General features: G+C 46.5%; 1 protein-coding gene across 5 annotated transcripts in view; it reads left to right on the forward strand.

Annotated features, from left to right (window-relative positions):
* The window catches only part of IL20RB (interleukin 20 receptor subunit beta), a 991,209-nt gene extending 990,055 nt beyond the window's left edge, over positions 1-1,154 (forward strand). For all 5 annotated transcript variants that reach the window (XM_084989814.1, XM_084989815.1, XM_003358566.5 and 2 more), the window contains one exon: positions 210-1,154. In XM_084989814.1, the coding sequence (XP_084845940.1) occupies positions 210-317 (108 nt within the window). In that variant the 3' untranslated portion in view covers positions 318-1,154. The remainder of the gene's footprint in view (positions 1-209) is intronic.
* The last annotated feature ends 17,092 nt before the right edge of the window (positions 1,155-18,246 follow it).

Below are 18,246 nucleotides of genomic sequence, written 5' to 3' on the forward strand. Positions count from 1 at the left end.
GCAGGGCCCCAAGAGGTCTGCTGGTCAGTGAATTGGGAGACAGCTCAGTAAAAGTTGGAAGCTCCTGCTCTAGGGGTTAGAATTGTCTTTTGATATTTATTTGCCTATTTACTTATTTAGCTTCTTCGCAGCTAATGAATCAAATAGTTGGGATTTTTGGTGATTTTCCTTACCATTACCATTGTTTGTGAATGAAAATTTTATTTCAGAAAATAACCAGTTCACCCCAGAAGCTAATCAGCTGCAGAAGGGAAGAGGTAGAAGCCTGTGCAACAGCTGGGCTGTCTTCTGAGGAGCTTCTCAGGGCGTGGATCTAGCAAGCTTGGGGCGCTGTCCAGCTGAAGCCCAGAAACCTGGTCTGCAGGACCCAGGAGCCATGAGGGGAAAGGCCATGCTTCTGTTTCCTCCATGGACAAAGGAAGGACAAGAAGAGAAGAGCCACTGTGTCCATGTCTAGAAGCAACTATCAGAGGCAGAGTGGTGTGGCTGATGGAGCGCTGAGTCGGGGTCAGGAGATGTGACCTCCAGCACTGGGTCTCTCTGCCGTCCACTAGTGGGGTGACCCCGGGGGAAGTGACTTGGTCTCTCTGCTCCTCGGTTTTCTCATTTGTAAAACAGGGAATTCACTGCACAACCATTAAGCCTATGTATATAGATACACATTCTCTCTCCACCACTTGCAGGGCTATAGGGAAATTGGCAACACTGTACATTGTGATGGGTTAAGCTTTTCTGAGGAGCAGTAGATACGTGTGTAATGAGAATGATCTAAGGCTCTTTGCACCAGCCGGCTTGGAGATCTCACTTCCCTAGAGGAAACCTTGAAGAGGAAAGGAAGGATGGGTCCATCTGGATTGATTTCACTTCAGTCAAATGCCCTTGCAGAGGGGACCAAATGTCTCAGCCAGTTTTACCATCTGTGACCCGCAGGGAGGCCACAGCCCCACTGAAAATGGGATGCACTCAGATGGTACAGACACGGGAAATGCAGCACAGGGTAAACTGTGTGCACTGAAGACAGCAGGTAAACTGCACACACACGAGATGAGACTGCCCAAGGATGTTGGTGATAAGTGTGATGTTTGCTGTGTTCCTTTTTCCTGTAGAGTTGTGAAAGGACAGAATGAAAAATAAAGAGGGGTCATCTTGGGTAATCACTGTGGTTTCTTGCTTAAAAGTCGCCGTTAGGGTTCGAGTTCTAGCATCCACGTTGAGTCCCTGCCACCCAAAGGCCACCTTTGGTCAGGAGGCATGGGGGCAACCCCAGGCAGGGGGTGGGGCAGGAGAGATCGGGAAGGAGGGGCAGCGTCTGGCTTCTAGGGAGCCCTGACTGAGAGAGCTGGCCAAAGCCTCGCCTGACCAGGGTACCCCTGGGTCTTCCTGGAGGCCTCACTCTACAGGAACGCCCTTGTGGAAACTCTTTTCCTCAAGATGGCCCCCCAGGGTGTCCTCAGCTCTCTCTGCCTGTTCTTCGGGCCGGAGCCTCTTCCTGCTCCCTTCCCCCACCAGGTGAGAAAGAGTCAGAGGAGGGATGGAGGGATATTTCTCTTGGGCTGAAGCGATTGCGGGGCAAGGCCTGTGCCTCCCTTCTTAGACTCCGCCCCTCCCGGCTCTGGAGCCTCTGGGCTCAGTTGTCTCTACCCCCTCTTCCTGTGCCCTGCCCAGCCAACCCAGAGGTAGGAACCATTTACCAGCTTCAGCCAGGTGTTTCCCCTACAAGGCAGAGGCGCACAGCCTTCTCTCCACCTGGTGGGGTTTCAAGGAGTCAGAGGATGGGCTAAGATGAGATTGATGGAGATCTTTTTCTTCTCTACCATTGTGTATGCTCTGTATTGTTTGACTCTTTATGTGTTAGTTTTACATTTGGCCTAAAAAGGAAATATTTATTTATTTATTTTCTTTTCAAGGCCGCACTTGCGGCATATGGAAGTTCCTGGGCTAGGGGTCAAATCAGAGCTGCAGCTGTGGCCTTTACCACCGCCATGGCAACATGGGATCCAAGCTAAATCTGCGACTTATGCTTCAGCTTGTGGCAACATTGGATCCTTAACCCACTGAGCAAGGCCAGGGATCAAACCTGCATCTTCATGGACACTATGTCCGATTCTTAACTCACTGAGCCACAAGGAGAACTCCTGGAAACATATTTTCAGTTTGAAGAAATAAAGATTATACTCCTCCACCAGTCACCACCCCCTCCTCCCTCTCTCTTGCCCCTCCATCCTGGGTCCACTGTCCCCCTGTCACCTGTCCAGTCCCAGAAACCAGAAATGACCCCTGATTTCCTTCTGGTTGAGTCCCTGTCCCAGCTGGTCCCCCTGCCCCTCCATCTTGCTCACATGTGTAAATATACAGGAATTTCTCTCAATTATTCTGTTGTCTTCTCATGTCCGCAGCATCATTTATTAAAGCCCAGCCTTGCACTGGACATTGAGCTAATCCATGAGAACAGAGGGGCTGCCTCCCCCGTAGCGGGCCACGCCCTCTGTCCTGGAATACTTGTACTCTGACTTCCCAGCCTCTTCCTCCCCTCCGCTCGATTTACCCAGGCACCCAGCCCTCTAAACTGGGACACTTTAACAAGTGAAAAGGGGTGTGATTAATAACTACAACAGGACGGAAGGAAGACTGACCATTTTTCAGTCCTTTCTGCTGCTCATTCGAGTAGACAACCCTGACTGCAGCATGGAGCCCAGCTTTCTTTTTTTTTTTTTTTTCTTTCCTTTTTTTTTTTTTTTGCTTTTAAGGCCCGCACCTGCAGTATATGGAAGTTCCTAGGCTAGGGGCAGAATCTGAGCTACAGCTGCCAGCCACAGCCACAGCCACATCAACGCCAGATCTGAGCCATGCTTGTGACCTACAACATAGCTCACGGCAATGCCAGATCCTTAACCTAGTGAGCAAGGCCAGGGATCAAACCCACATCCTCATGGAGACTAGTCAGATTGGTTTCTACTGTGCCACAATGGGAACTCACAAGCCCAGCTTTCTTAGTCCTGCCTTCAGATAGTGCCAGAGTCCAATGAACAAAACCCCTTTTCCATGAGGTTTACATTCAGATGGGCGGTGGAGAATGAGAAATAATAATAAAATGATAAACAAAAATAATAGTAATTATCATTATTAAGTGAATTATCTAGTATATTGGGAATTTGTAAGCCCTATAGGAAAATGACAAAGTGGAGCAGAATACGGAGGGATGGAGTGAGGGCGGGTTGCAGCCTCCTCTAAATGAAAATAAATGAAAATGATGGCACACAACTGTCTGTCAGATAAATCCTTACACAGTGTGGGAGATTTAGCGTGACTCTAGAACAAAATAGTTTGGCAACAAATCCTTAAGAGTATGCAGTCTAAAACAAAAACTGTATTCAGTATTTATACTGTTTGTATTGACAGTGTATTTTTTTTTTTTTTTTTAGCTACTCCCTTAAGTTGTCAGAACAAGGAAATGATTATGTTTATTTTGACAGAAACCTAGATTTCAGGATTAGTGACAGGGAAAGCCATTGGCAGACTCAAACATTCGAGCAGGAGCAGTGTAACTGTTGGAACTGAATTGAATTTATCAACACAAAGTCCTGCCTTCATATAGATTAAATGAAAAATAGATTTCCCTTTTGGCTTTTTTTTTTTTTTTCATGGAAATGACCCAGTAGCAAAGCACCCCATATTTTGGTTCCTAATGCTATTTCTCTCTCAAAAGGAGGTGGAGTTTCTTGGAGCAATGTCTGATTCCATGCCTGGTCTGGGGTGAAAGGTGCAAGGCAGTCCCAGGATACCTGCACCTTGTTGGGCCAGAAGCAAAGCTTTAAATAACTGGGTCATTCAAAATTACACAGGAATCAGTCTAAAAGTGTTCCCACCAACTATAGTTAGGACAATGTCAGCATCAAAAGGAGAAGACTGGCTGACATGAGTTAACACAATAAATTTGAAAAGTCATGAATCCATAACAGTACACAAAAAGAACAAAATACAAGAATCTCAAAAAAGAAAAGAATAGAGTGTATTTCTACTGATTCCTGTTATTGAATCCTGTTGGGCTTACTGACTCAGTGTATGGAAGGAGAATGCTAGTAAATATAAACTAGTAAATGTAAGTACAGCAGTCGTTTTTCTTCACCACCATCATTCCCTGGCCCAAGCCATGACCCTCTCCCTACCGAATGCCTACAACAGCCTCCCCTTCCAGCCTTTGTGCACTCGCCCACTTCCTGTGCTGTCTGGAATTCCATGGCAAATTTCTCTCAAGATCCTTTTATAGACTTGGTCCAGTTTCTGTGCTACCTTTTCCCATCTCTTCGATTTTTTCTTTTTTCACCCTTATTTTTCTATGTGTCCCATTTTATCTTTTGGCCAACTTCCTATGGATGTAGAATTCTGTTTCCTTGAAATCTGTCCTCATTCCATCCCTTCAGGGAACTCTCGCCCTCTTCCGGAGCCCACCTGGACGGGGGACCTCATTACGTCCACGGGTGTCTGGCGCCACCTTGTGTTGAGTACTGGAAATTCCTCCTTTTGTTCCCTATTCGTCAAGCACTCTGGGCTCCCTGGATAGAGAAAATGAAAACTCAGCTTGGGATGGTTAACTTTATGTGTCACCTTGGCTGGGCCATGGGGTGTCCGGATATTTGGGTGATCATGATTCTGGGTATGTCTGTGAGGGCGTTTCTGGATGAGATTAACGTCTGCATTCGTAGGCTGGGTATAGCAAATTGCCCTCCCCATGTGTGTGGGCCTTGTCCAATCCATGCAGGCCTGAATAGAGTAAAAAGGCTGCATAAGAAAGAATTCTCTCTCTCTCTCTCTTTTTTTTTTTTTTTTTGGCTGCCCTGCATCATATGGGGTTCCCAGGCCAGGGCCTGAGCAGCAACTGTGACCTAAGCCACCGCTGTGGCAACGCTGGATCCTTAACCCAATGTGCCAGACTGGGGATTGAACCTGCTTCCCAGCACACCCAAGAGGATGCCAATCCTGATGTGCCACAGTGGGAACTCTGGAATTCTCTCTCTCTCTCTGCCCAACTGTTTCCAAGCTAGGACGTCTGTCTTCTGTCTTCAGGCTCAAACTTGGGCTGGAATTTACACCATTGGCTTTCCTGGTTCTCAGACTTTTAGACTCAGACAGGAACTATACCACTGTCTCTCCTGGGTATCCAGTTTGCCAGCTGCAGACCTTGGGGCTTGTCAGCCTCCAAGTCACATGAGCCAATTCCTTATAATAAATCTCTCTCTCTCCACATATTACTATTATTATTGTTGTTGTTGATATTATTATCAATGCTTTCAGACCAATACAGATTCTCCAGGGGAACAGAACCAGTAGGAGATAATATCTTTCTTTATCTCTCTATCACCAATCTATTTACCTCTTTCTCCCATATTAATACAGACTTTGGTATTGAGAGTGGTTACAGAATTTTAAGAGTGAGTTTTCCAAATTGGTTCTGGGGTTTCTGAAATTGATTCCCTAATCTGATTAGATTTATTTATATTTATATTTTTTTCTTTTTAGGGCTGCATCCTTGGCTTATGAAAGTTCCCAGGCTAGGGGTCAAATTGGAACTGCAACTACCGGCCTACGCCACAGCCACAGCATTGCTATGGGATCCAAGCTGCATCTGCGACCTACACTACAGCTCATGGCAACACCAGATCCTTAACCCACTGAGCAAGGCTAGGTATGGAATTTGAGTCCTCATGGATACTAGTCGGGTTCTAGGGTTTGCTTCCTTACACCTGAGCCACTATGGGAACTCCCTAATCTGATTAGATTCTAAAAAGCTAATGCCTTTATTTCCTATAGTGAAGAGAGCCCAGAGAGTCCATGATTTGGCAATAGAGAGTTGGGAAATATCTCCACTGGATACTCCTGATTAGCCTCTTGTAAGAAGCAAAGAGATAGGTGACTGTATAAATGTCATTTCTGAACACTTTTGAAAAAAATGAATACAATTATGAGGTTGGCTGGTTGCTCCTAATGTCACTGGACAAAGTGGCAAAAGAAAAGGATAAGCACAGGGATTTGAATTCTCAGCTCAGACACTGCATACATGACTTGATCACCCCAGGTGTGCTCTGGGGGAAACTCTTATCTTCTGTAGCGAAGGGCTGAGATTGCTGAAAATCATACCCAGAACCTCATCCTGTGATGGGCTGACTGACAATGCAAGTTGAACTCCCAGCTTTGCAGGGTGTCTATTGTAAAAGAGAGGGCACTGACTAGGCAAGAAGTGGGTCTTGTGAGTTGGAGTGGGGATATGTGGGGAAGCTCTGATGAAGAAGAGGACATTGAACCCCTAGATTCTGATGAGTCTTTGCCAGTGGAAGAGGCCACTCCAGTAGAGGCAGTCTTCCCACAACCAGTGGTAGCAATTCCCCACAACCTTGTATTGGCTGAAGAAACCATCACGCCTCTCCTGAGGTCTTTTCTATGCAAGATGATGCTGATACTTCTTAGGAGCCAACCCCACATCTCTCTTTGCTTCTAGACTCATAACTAGACTCAAGTCCCAATAGACCCTAAAGGTGAGGTACAAAATGTGACCCATGAAGAGGTACATGGCACTCCAAAAGAATGACTTGAGTTTTCTAACTTATACAGACCAGAGATCTAGGGAACACGTGTGGGAATGGATATTGAAAGTGTGGGGTCACGGGGGAGAGAACATAAAATTAGATCTGGTTGAATTTATTGATATGGGTTCATTAAGCAGAGATTCTGCATTAATGCTGCAGCTTGGGAAGTTAGGAAGGGCTCTGACAGTTTGATTGTTTGGTTGACTTAAACATGGACCAAAAGGAGGCTCACAGTGAACAAATTAGAAATGCCAGACTTGCCTTGGTCTAATGTAGAGGAAGGCATCCAAAGACTTAGGGAAATTAGAATGTTAGAGTGGATCTGTCATTTAAGACCTGCTCACCCACCCTGGGAGGGCCAAGAAGACACAATTTTCTTTTTTATTTTATTAAGGTGAAATGTAGTTGATTTATAATATTTTTTTTTTTTTACTTTTTTTTGTCCTTTTGCCTTTTCTAGGGCCACTCCTGCGGCATATGGAGGTTCCCAGGCTAGGGGTCTAATCAGAGCTGTAGCCACTGGCCTACGCCAGAGCCACAGCAACACGAGATCCGAGCCGTGTCTGCAACCTACACCACAGCTCACAGCAATGCCGGATCATCAACCCACTGAGTGAGGCCAGGGATCGAACCTGCAACCTCATGGTTCCTAGTCGGATTCGTTAACCACTGAGCCACCATGGGAACTCCTTGATTTACAATATTATATTTGTTTTGGGTATACAACATAGGGATTCAATATTTTTTATAGTTATTCAAATCATAAAATATTGGCTCTAATCCCTGCGCTGTACATTACAGTCTTAAATATTATTTATTTATTTTTATTGGCCACACAGTGGCATGCAGAAATTCCAGGGCCAAGGATGAAGCCTAAGCAGTGACACCACTGGGTCCTTAACCTGCTGAGCCACCAGGGAACTCTGTATCTTATTTATTTTATGCCTACTAGTTTGTACCACTTAATCCCCTTCACTGATCTTGCCGTCCACCCCCCCGCCCTGGTAACCACTAGTTTGTTCCCTTTATCTGTGAGTCTATTTCTGTTCTAATGTTTTAGTTTTTAGATTTCCCATATAAGTGAAAACATATAATATTTGTCTTTCTCTACAAAAGACCTTTCACCAACACTGTGAGAAATAAGTTTGTGAAGGGAGCCCCAACTCTTTGCAGCTTGGATCTCTTTGAAGCCTAAAGGCAATGGTGGTAATTGGATCAGGGTTGCAGGGGGCCAAGTGGTGACCTTCAACCACCAAAGGCAAGGTGGTCATGGTTAGTGTAATGGACAGCAGGCCTATGGCATTGGCTGGCAACCACGGTGTTCCTAGAAGGGAAACAGGAAGGCCACTAGATTCTTACTCGATCTACAGAAACAGAAAAGTTCTAGGATGAGAGACCAAAAGTCTAACCTGAACCATAAAAACATAGAACCTGGCCTCTCAATGAAGCCCCAGATCCAGAGCCTCTTGAATGATGAGGAGGGTGGCCCCTTAGGAAGGACACTGGAGTATTACCAACAATTTGTGCTGTTACTCTTCCTCGCAACTCCCCAAAAGGAGTTTATAGCCTTTTACCATGGGAACTGCATTGGGGAAAAGGAAATAATCAGGACTTTTGGGGACAATGGAACATTAATGCTGACCTGACACTGATTCTGGGAGACACATCATGTCACTGTGGTCCCCCACTGACAGCAGGGATCAATGGAGTTGAATTCAGGTCCACATCAGAGTGGGCCTGGTGGGTCCCTAAACACACCCTGTGTCTATTTCCCTGGTTCTGGAATGCATGCTTGGAGTAGATAGACTTGGCAGCTGGTGGAATCCCCACACTGGTTCTTGGAAAGGTCAAGTGGAAGCCCCTGAAGCTGTGTCTCCCTAGGAAACTAGTAACTCAAAGGCAACACTATATTCCTGGAGGGACTGCAGAGATCAGTGCCACCATTAAGAACTTGAGAGACACAGGGGTGGTGAGTCCTCCCTCATCCCCAGTGACCTCACTTATTTGACCCATGCAGAAGATGGATGGATCCTCGAGAATGACAGGGATTGAACCCATAGCACAGCATTGACCCAGGCCACTGCAGTGACAATGCTGGATCCTTAACCCACTGCACCACAAAGGAACTCCAAGGTGGTGTTTTTAATTGCAGCTGCTGTACCAGACATGGTTTCACTGCTTGAGCAAATCAACAGATTCCCTGGTCCCTGGTATGTAGCTATTGATCTGGCAATTTATTTTTTTCTCCTTACCTGTTAGTAAAGGCCACCAGAAGCAGTTTTCTTTCAGTTGGCAAGGCCAGCAATAACCCTCCCTGTCCCACCTCAGGGGAATATCAGCTTTCTGGCTCTAGGTCATAAGTGAGTCCACAGGGATCTTGATCACCCTTCTTTTCTACAAGATATCACACTGGCCCATTACACTGGTGACATTATGCTGATTGAAACTGCTGAGCAAGAAGTAGCAACTGCTCTAGACTTTTTGGTGAGGACTTTGCATGTTAGGGAATGGAAGCAAACCTGGCCAAAATCCAGAGGCCTTTCACCTCAGTGAAAATTCTAGGCCCCGTGGTGAGTGGTATATTGAGATAAACTTTCTAAGGTTTTGATCTTTTCTTTTTTTTAATTTAAAAAATTTTTGTTTACTTATTTTTTAAACTTTTATTGAAGTATAGTTAATTTACAAGGCTGAGATAATTTCTGCTATACAACAAAGTGACCCAGTCATATATACACATATCCACTCTTTTTTTTTTTTTTTTGTCTTTTGAGGGCCACATCTGTGGGATATGGAGGTTTCCAGGCTAGGGGTCGAATCGGAGCTGTAGCCGCCGGCCTGCGCCAGAGCCACAGCAAAGCCAGATCCGAGCGGTGTCTGCGACCTACACCACAGCTCACAGCAACGCCGGATCCTTAACCCACTGAGCGAGGCCAGGGATCGAACCCGCAACCTCATAGTTCCTAGTCGGATTGGTTTCCGCTGTGCCACAATGGGAACTCCTACACATATCCATTCTGATTCTTTTCCCACGTAGATTAAAACATAGTTGATTTACAATGTTGTGCCATTTTCTGCTGTACTGCAAAGTGACCCAGTTATACATACTCATTCCCTTTCTTATATTGTCTTCCATCATGGTCTATCCCAAGAGATTGGACATAGTTTCCTGTGCTGTATAGTGGGACCTCATTGCTCATCCATTCTATTTTTTTTTTTTTTTTGGTCTTTTTTTGCCATTTCTTGGGCCACTCCCATGGCATATGGAGGTTCCCAGGCTAGGGGTCTAATCAGAGCTGTAGCTGCCGGCCTATGCCACAGCCACAGCAATGCCAGATCTGACCTGTGTCTGCGACCTACACCACAGCTCACGGCAACACTGGATCCTTAACCCACTGAGCGAGGCCAGGGATCAAACCCTAGTTGGATTCGTTAACCACTGAGCCATGACGGGAACTCCTGCTCATCCATTCTAAATGTAATAGTTTGCATCTACTAACCCCAAACTCCCCATTAAACCCCCCCCCACACACACACACTTTCTAATGTTTTGGTTTCTATGGTTATGGAGACTAAGAAGTCCCAAGAGGAGTTTCTGTCGTGGTGCAGTGGAAACCATGAGGTTGCAAGGAACCATGAGATTGCGAGTTCGATCCCTGGCCTTGCTCAGTGGGTTAAGGAGCTGGTGTTGCTGTGAGCTGTGGTGTAAGTCACAGATTTGGTTGGGATCCAGTGTTGCTGTGGCCATGGTGTAGGCCAGCAGCTGTACCATAGATTAGACCCCTAGCCTGAGAACCTCCATATGCCAAGACAGCAACCCTAAAGGGCCCCCCAAAAAAAAGAAGTGCCAAGATTTACAATTGGCAAAATGAGACCCAGGAAAGTCAAAGGCTAAGTTCCAGCCTGAGTCCCAGGCTCATGGGGGGTGGGGAGGGAAGACTGATGTTCCAGCTTGAAGACTGGCAGAGAGAGAGAGACAGAGAATTTTTCCTTACGCAGCCTTTTAACTCTATTCAGATCTTCCTTCTAAGGCAAAGGATAAGTTGTTGCTCTAAACCCTCTTACAGTTGAAAAAGAGGCACAACACCAGCTGGGCCTCTTTGGATTTTGGAGGTAACATATTCCTCCTGTGATGTGTTACTCCAGCCCATTTACTGAGGAATCTGAAAAAGCAATTTTTTTTTTTTTTTTTTTTTAGAGCTACACTCAAAGCATATGGAAGTTCCCAGGCTAGGGGTCAAATTGGAGCTAGAGCTGCTGGCCTATGCCACAGCCATGGCAATGTGGGATCTGAGCCACGTCTGCAACCTATACCACTGTATCCCAAACCCATTGAATGAGGCCAGGGATCAAACCTGCATCCTCATGGATACTAGTAGGATTCATTTCTGCTAAGCCACGATGAGAACTTCCAAAATGCACTTGTTTTGAATGGGCCCTAGAACAAGAGAAGCTCCACATCAGTCCCAGCTGCTGTGCAAGCTGCTCTGCCATTCAGTCCACAGGATCCAGCAGGTCCAGTGGGGCTTAGACTGTCATGGCAGAGAGGGATGTTGTTTGGAGCTTTTGGTGGCCTCTGTGGGTGAATCACAAGTCAGGCCCTTAGGAGTTCTCTGAGAACCTAGACTAGTCCATAGCTGCAGTTTTCCTCTTTAGCCTCTGAATTCACTGCTGCTTACTCTGTGTTCATAGGCCCTCTGGCCTCAAAGTGAGCCAGGCATCCACTCTCTTTTTCCCCCAACAGCAGGGAACACACATCAGACTCTCTGCATGGCATCCTAAAATTTGGATTAAGAGATAAACCAAAATACCCCTTATTCCCTTCCTGCAGGGTTGGTGGAACTCAGAGCACTCCAATGCTCAATCCAAAGACATCCTCTTCATAAATCCTTTGAAATGTCCAACAACTCAATCCTGTTCATATCCTCTCAATGGTTGTTGGATACAATATTTGGATATTGTTTTTTTTTGGCTGCACCTGTGGCATCGACCTGAGCCACAGCAGTGACAACACAGGATCCTTAACCACTAGGCCACCAGAGAACTCCAGGATATTACTTTTTTTTATTGCCTTTTTTGGCCCCATGGCGCATGGAGTTCCTGGGTCAGGGATTGGACTCGAGCCACAGTTGTGACCTACACCTCAGTTGTGGCAACCCTGGATCTTTTAACCCACTGTGCCAGATGGGGGATAGATCCTGCTCAGTGAAGCTGGGAGCCAACGTCACACCTGTCACATTCTTATCACAGGAAACATCTGGGTCAAGGGTGTGTCCTGCCTTCCTCAACCCAGGCTGGGAGAATAGGAGGCATGTGACTGAAATCTCCTCGACTTTCTACTCCTTCCTTCTCTCTCCATAAACTGATTAAACGGGCTTTTTTTCCCTTAAAAAACAACAACAACACTTTTCTGCTGCTTCTAATCCGCATGTGATGAGCTCAAGGCACTTGTTATTTAGGCTCAGGTGTTTGGAACAGCACACAGTAGGACCTTATTCTAGGAGTTTTTCTCAGCATCGACACTCAGGTCTGATTGGGACCTGGCTGATTCAGATCTTCTAGAAGAGGCAGTGATGGGGACAGGGTTGGGTTGTCAAATGAAGACACAGCAGTGCCTGCCTCCTGAATGTGTCCTAATCGCCGTCCTATTGTATGGCTTTCACAGGCAATGTTTTCAAAGGATGTAAAGAAGAGGAAGGGAAATAACTTAAGATCTGGCTAGCTTCATACTTTTTATTTTATTTATTTATTTATTTTGTCTTTTGAGGGCCGCATCTGTGGCATATGAAGGTTCCCAGGCTAAGGGTCTAATTGGAGCTGTAGCTGCTGGCCTACGCCACAGCTCACGGCAACGCTGGATCCTTAACCCACTGAGCAAGGCCAGGTATGGAACCCACAACCCCATGGTTCTTAGTCAGATTTGTTTCTGTTGCATCACAGTGGGAACTCTTTTTTTTTTTGGCTAGCTTCATACTTTTTAATATTTAGACCAATTACATTTGTCTCCAAAAGGAATACATGCTTATTGTGAAAACTTCGAGCAATAGGGAAGGACATATATCAAAAGGCTCCTTGATTCCTTCCCTTCTTTCCTCCTTCACCCTAGGTGTGAGCTCTGGGAGGATCTGGTGTGCCTCCTTCCATATCTTCCCTCCCTCCCTCTCTTTCTCTGAGAAGGGATAATGTGTGAAGTGGCACCAGCTCTCATTCTCCCAGCCCCCACTCCCTTTTCTCTGGATCCCTCCTCCCCTCCCGATTTTGGAAGGCAGATGGGAGGGACTCATGGCTTCGAGGAAGCAGTCATGGTGGAATCAGAGATGAAATGTGCCAATTCTTGGGTTTTAGTCTAAAAACTTCTCATCCCAGATATGAAATAGAAGAGACAGAGGAGATTATGTTTTGGCAGTTTTTCTCCCTCTTCTCAACCTCAGACTAGATGAAGATGAGGCAGAGGAAGAGGGAAGATTGGGAGGAAGTAATAGAAAAACAGTCGGGGTGTCCAAAGGGAGTCTCCTTGCCCTCCCCTGGGGGTAAGATGCAGCATGTGAGGGTGCTGCAGAGGCTCAGGGTAGAGGCTGGGGACTCAGGGGCTCAGGAGTCAGTGATAAACCTCCATTTGGAGATTTGGAGAATAGATACCTGCCCCCACTCTTCAAATGTGATATGAAGTAGGCCCCTAAACCTAAGGGCCAAGGTAAGGAAAGAAAACTTCTGTGATAAGTTTAAATATAAAATGCCTGACTTTACCCAGGATTGACCATGATTACATTTTCTGCATCAGGAGGAATGAAGACTCCAAATAAAGGTAAAATCGAATTATGTAACAATAACAAAATCCATAACATGTATACCAGGTGATATATATATATTCATTTACTATACATATGACTTTTGTTATATCTATATATATTCATATATTTTCTATTGTATAAATATATATCTATACATAATTTATCTATTTATATATCTAATTTAGGGTCTTTTTAGGTCGTTTCCATTTTAAAATTATTTTTATATTATACACGCAAAATATCTATCTCTCTATCATCATCTATCTGATACATAGAATTTTTAGGTTGTTTCCATTTAAAAAAAAATCCAAACATTGCTGCAATGACTATCTTTGTGCACCTGTGTGACTATATGCAGGTCGGATTCCTAAATCAGAGGGATAGTGCAATGTAAAGTTGAATTCACCTATGCTTTTGACTCTATGCCTCCGTTTTTCTTTTGCAATAGATTTTATCCTGAGATGGGATGAAAATGTAATAGTTTCAATTTCTCCCTCTCCTGTAAAGTTAAGATGACATGAATTATAAGTTTGTCTATCACCCCATAGTTGCTGAAAATTGAATTTTTGTTTTCCACTCTGTCTTTCTGCCAGATATCTGTAGCTATCTAGATCAGTGGCTTTTGTTTCAACTTTTGGAGCGTGACTTCCAGAGGAACGCGCCAGAGCCAGATGCAGTTTCGAGAGGGGCCACTAGGTGTCAATGTAGGTCTTGGTTGATGCCACATCGTGGCTGCCTTTAATTTCGTTCCGTCCCCCCGTGGAACCTCAGCGTCTCTCCAGCAAAATAACAAATGTCCGTCGTGCAGGGCACTTTCTTCGGGAAGGACTCTAGGGAGCTCAGGAGTTTGCATACGAAGCCGAGGGAGCGAGGGGCTTCTGATAATGATATTCAATGTCTAACCGAGTCGCTTACAGGCAGAGCCAGGGTCTCTCCGAGCTTTGATATATGAGATTATTATGGAGAAGTAATGCAGGCCGAATGATGCCGTATGGTGGGCTGTGCACGTGGTCTCCTGTGTAATTGCGAGGCCTGGCGCGGCCGAGATGGTTGCTTCACAGCGTTGGGGGAGAGGGGTGCAATGGGGAACACCATGGAAGGCCAAGCACTGACTACTCTCTCTCTTCTCTGCAGCTATGGATCCCGTCCCTTCCCTGGGGTGCAAGGCTGAGTGTTTCTCCAGGAGCCTCTGATGGAATGCAGAGCACACCCCCAGGCCGTCAGTGCCTGGGAGAGATAGCAGAGGGGCTGCCCAGTGATTGCTACTCAGGACTCCAGACCTTGGCTGAATCAGTATAAAACTTACAGGAGAGCTCTTCAATCCAGGCCTTTATGAAGGTGACAGGAGTAAAAGGAGGAATGGGCTGGCCCTCTGGAATGAGGGCTCAGATGAGGTTCCTCTGCAGTTGACTTCCAAGGACAATGGCCCCAGGGCTGGCAGATCCCTAGACAATTGTCTTTCTTCTCTTCTTCCAGTTTATCAACCTTCTTCCATGGGCCGGCCACTGAGACTGGAGTGTTGTACTTTTTTTTCTTCCTTTTTAGGGCTGCACCTGTGGCATATGGAAGTTCCCAGGTTAGGGGTGGAATTGGAGCTTCAGCTGCCAGCCTACACCGTAGCCACAGCAATACCCGATCCTTAATCCACCAAGCAAGGCCAGGGAGCATCCTCATGGATACTGGTCAGGTTCATTACTGTTGCACCACAGTGGGAACTCTTTTTTTTTTTTGGTTTTAAGATTCTTATCTTTGAACCACACCAAAGGCTTAAAGTGAATATTTTATCCTCTTGCTTTAATGTGTCTGCTTACCCTGGGGAGGCCCCACAGTCTTAGTAGGTGAGAATCACCCCCTCAGAGCCTCTGTATCCCATCTCCATGCTGTTCCAGGACAACAGATGATTCACCCCTGGACCCAAACTGTTGTCATTGCCACAGGGCACACCTGCCAATGTCTGGTCCTATATGGCTGGATGCTTGCCCTCTGCAGAGTGAATTCTCACCCTGGCATCAAAGCTATTTACTCAGTTTTTGCTTACCTGCTTGGCTGTTAACCCTCAGAACCCAGCACAGGCCCAGCCAGTTACCCTGCCAGATCTGGTCTCCCCTCACAAACCATGACCCCAGGCCTCAGGCCTTTGGTTAGAGCCCGAGTCCCTACCCACATTACACATAGACCTGTCCACCCTGACAGCTTTTTTATTTTATTTTTTATTTTTAGGGCCTCATCTGTGGCATATAGAAGTTCCTGGGCTAGGGGCTTAATCTGAGCTGCAGCTGAGGCTTATGCCACAGCCACAGCAACACTGGATCTGAGCAGCATCTGTGACCTACATCAAAGCTTGGGGCAATTCTGGATCCTTAACCCAGGAGCGAGGCCAGGAATGGAAACTGCATCCTCATGGACACTATGTTATTTTAGGTTCTTAACCCTCTGAGCCACAACGAACTTCCTGACAGCTTTTTTAGCTTCAAGTCTGGATCTTAGACGCTTTATTCTCAGAAGATCCCTCCTCCTGCAGACTGTCCACCTTTCTCCTGAGCTCTGGGGCGTCAGGCCGGGACATACCTTCATGGTGGTGCAAAAATCTGCTACACTCCTCCAGGGCATCAGCAGTAAGGTGTTACATACCTATATCCCCAATGAGGCCTTAGCATCCTCTCCCCAAATACACACAAGACCCCTTAATATGCATAACTAAGAAGGGTCCCCCCGGTGCCCCAAGGTGACTTGCTAACCTTACCTAACGGACTAAGAGGCAGACAGTGTAATTTGGTAAATTTTGGACTCTGTGTGCTGATGGACTCTCACACTCTCTCGATTGCTCTCATTCCTTGGCCTCTTCTCCCAAAACCTGGGCACTCAACCAGTTTCTGGGGTCTGGAGGTTGTGTTGTTTGCCTTACTCAGTGTTCTTTGCTGCTACAATTTACAATGAGGGGGCATTTTAAACCACATTGGGTGGGAGGGTCTTGCTCTTGGATCTGGGACAAAGCACAGGGATCGTGGCACTTCCGTGGGACACTGTTAAATATGCCTCCAGGCTCTTGCAACTGAGGGTAAGGAAGAAGATTACAGGGGTTCCTGATATAACCATTTTATGTGCAGTGTCACGCAGAAGGCAACATAAATATGGGTCGCTGGTTGGCAGGCAGGCAGTTGGGGTATGGGGTCAGCAAAGCAGTGAGGGGGCTTAGAGAGTGCTAGGAGTACATGAGTTATGGGCTGGAGAGAGTTCTGGCAGTCTGGATCAAGCTCTGGAAAGCATCTAGGACTCCCTCCTAGTGGTACACTGACCTCCATTTGACGGGTCTGCATCCCAGAAGTAGGATGCTGGCCATTAGGGCTAAAGCATAGTGAAGCCAGGCGGGAGATGCACAGAAGGTGAAAGGGACCCCAGGATCTGGGGGGCGCATTGCGAGCGTCCTTTCCTCCAGTCCCACCTCAGTCCTTATGCTGGGTGAGACTGGAGCTGTCAGCGCGCCCTCTTGCGGCGGGTGACGCACAGGGCTGTGGGCGGGCCTTGTCAGAGAATTCCCGATCCTCGTGGGGGCCCCCTCTCTTCAGTCTCCGTCCACGAGCTCAGGCCCACTTTTGGGGGTTTCTGAGCCTCGGGAAGATTCCTTCCTCTCAGCACCAACTGAGATCTGGGCTTTCCTCAGGGTGAGGCTCAGTCAGAGCTCAGGTGGTATCCCCAGCCAGCACCTCAGTTGTTCCCCGGTGAGCAGGAAGCCCCAAAACATGTGGAGAGGACAGACTAGAGTGAGGGTGAAACCTGTCCTCTAGGCATATGGGCAACTGTGATCAGTACAGTGGACCTCATTGGCCACTTAGTCCCCTAAAGGCATCTCACAGATGGGGACGCAAGGCCTAGAGACACGGATGCCCTCAACTCACAGGGGCTTCTTCAGCCCACAGGCTCCTAGGCCTTGCTGTGCATGTGGTTTCCTTCCTGGTCATCTTTCAAGTTTCTGCCTTCTGGGTTCAAGAAATGGAATGGATTCCTGGCCTGTCACTGCCTGAACATCCACAAACAACATCTGCTGTTGGAATGCCTCATGCGGGTGAGGGGCTCCAAGGAGGGACAGGAATTCCCCCAACAGTGCAGCTGGGACTCACTCTGATACTGGCTTCTGTTGGAACAAACATCTGGTTGAAATGCTTCAGTTTCCCCAAACTGATCAGTTCCTGGATATTAAAGCATATATTAAACCAGACTCACACTGGGCCCCCACTTTTCTTCCACTCCTTCAGCTAAAACAGTTGGCTACTGAAGTTCCTTTTGTGGCTCAGTGGGTTAAGAACCTGACTAGTATCCATGAGGACTGGGGTTCAATCCCTGGCCTCACTCAGTGGGTTAAGGATACAGTGTTGCTGTGGCTGTGGTGTAGACCAGCAGCCACAGCACCAGTTCGACCCTAGAAGTCTAAGCGCCAATTTGACCTCTAGCCTGGGAACTTCCATGTGTCCTGGGTGTGGCCCTAAAAAGACCAAATAAATGAATAAATAAATAAAGAATTGGTTACCAATCATCTTTTTCATTTTTGGGAAAAAAAATAATCCATACATTTTGTTTTACTTTTGGTTTCTTCCATGGTATGTGAAAATTCCTGGGCCAGGATTGAATCCATGCCACAGCAACAACCTGAACTGCTGCAGTGATGATGCTGGATCCTTAACCCGCTGAGATACTAGGGAACTCCAAAAAATACTCCATACATTTTAAAACAACAGCGAGGGAGCAGAATTGTGGCAGGTAGCATTCAGTTCAGGCATAAGAGTCTGCAAGTACTGCTGAATCACACCAAACTATGGAAAAGTCCATTCTGAAAAAACCACACATTGGACTAATGCATGTTAGTTGCTCCAGTTTTTTAA

Source organism: Sus scrofa, chromosome 13, assembly GCF_054392235.1.
Source record: "Sus scrofa isolate SSC_HxYL_T2T_F1_AM1 chromosome 13, Sscrofa_HxYL_maternal_Yorkshire_Landrace_v2.0, whole genome shotgun sequence".
Taxonomy (NCBI): Eukaryota; Metazoa; Chordata; class Mammalia; order Artiodactyla; family Suidae; genus Sus; species Sus scrofa.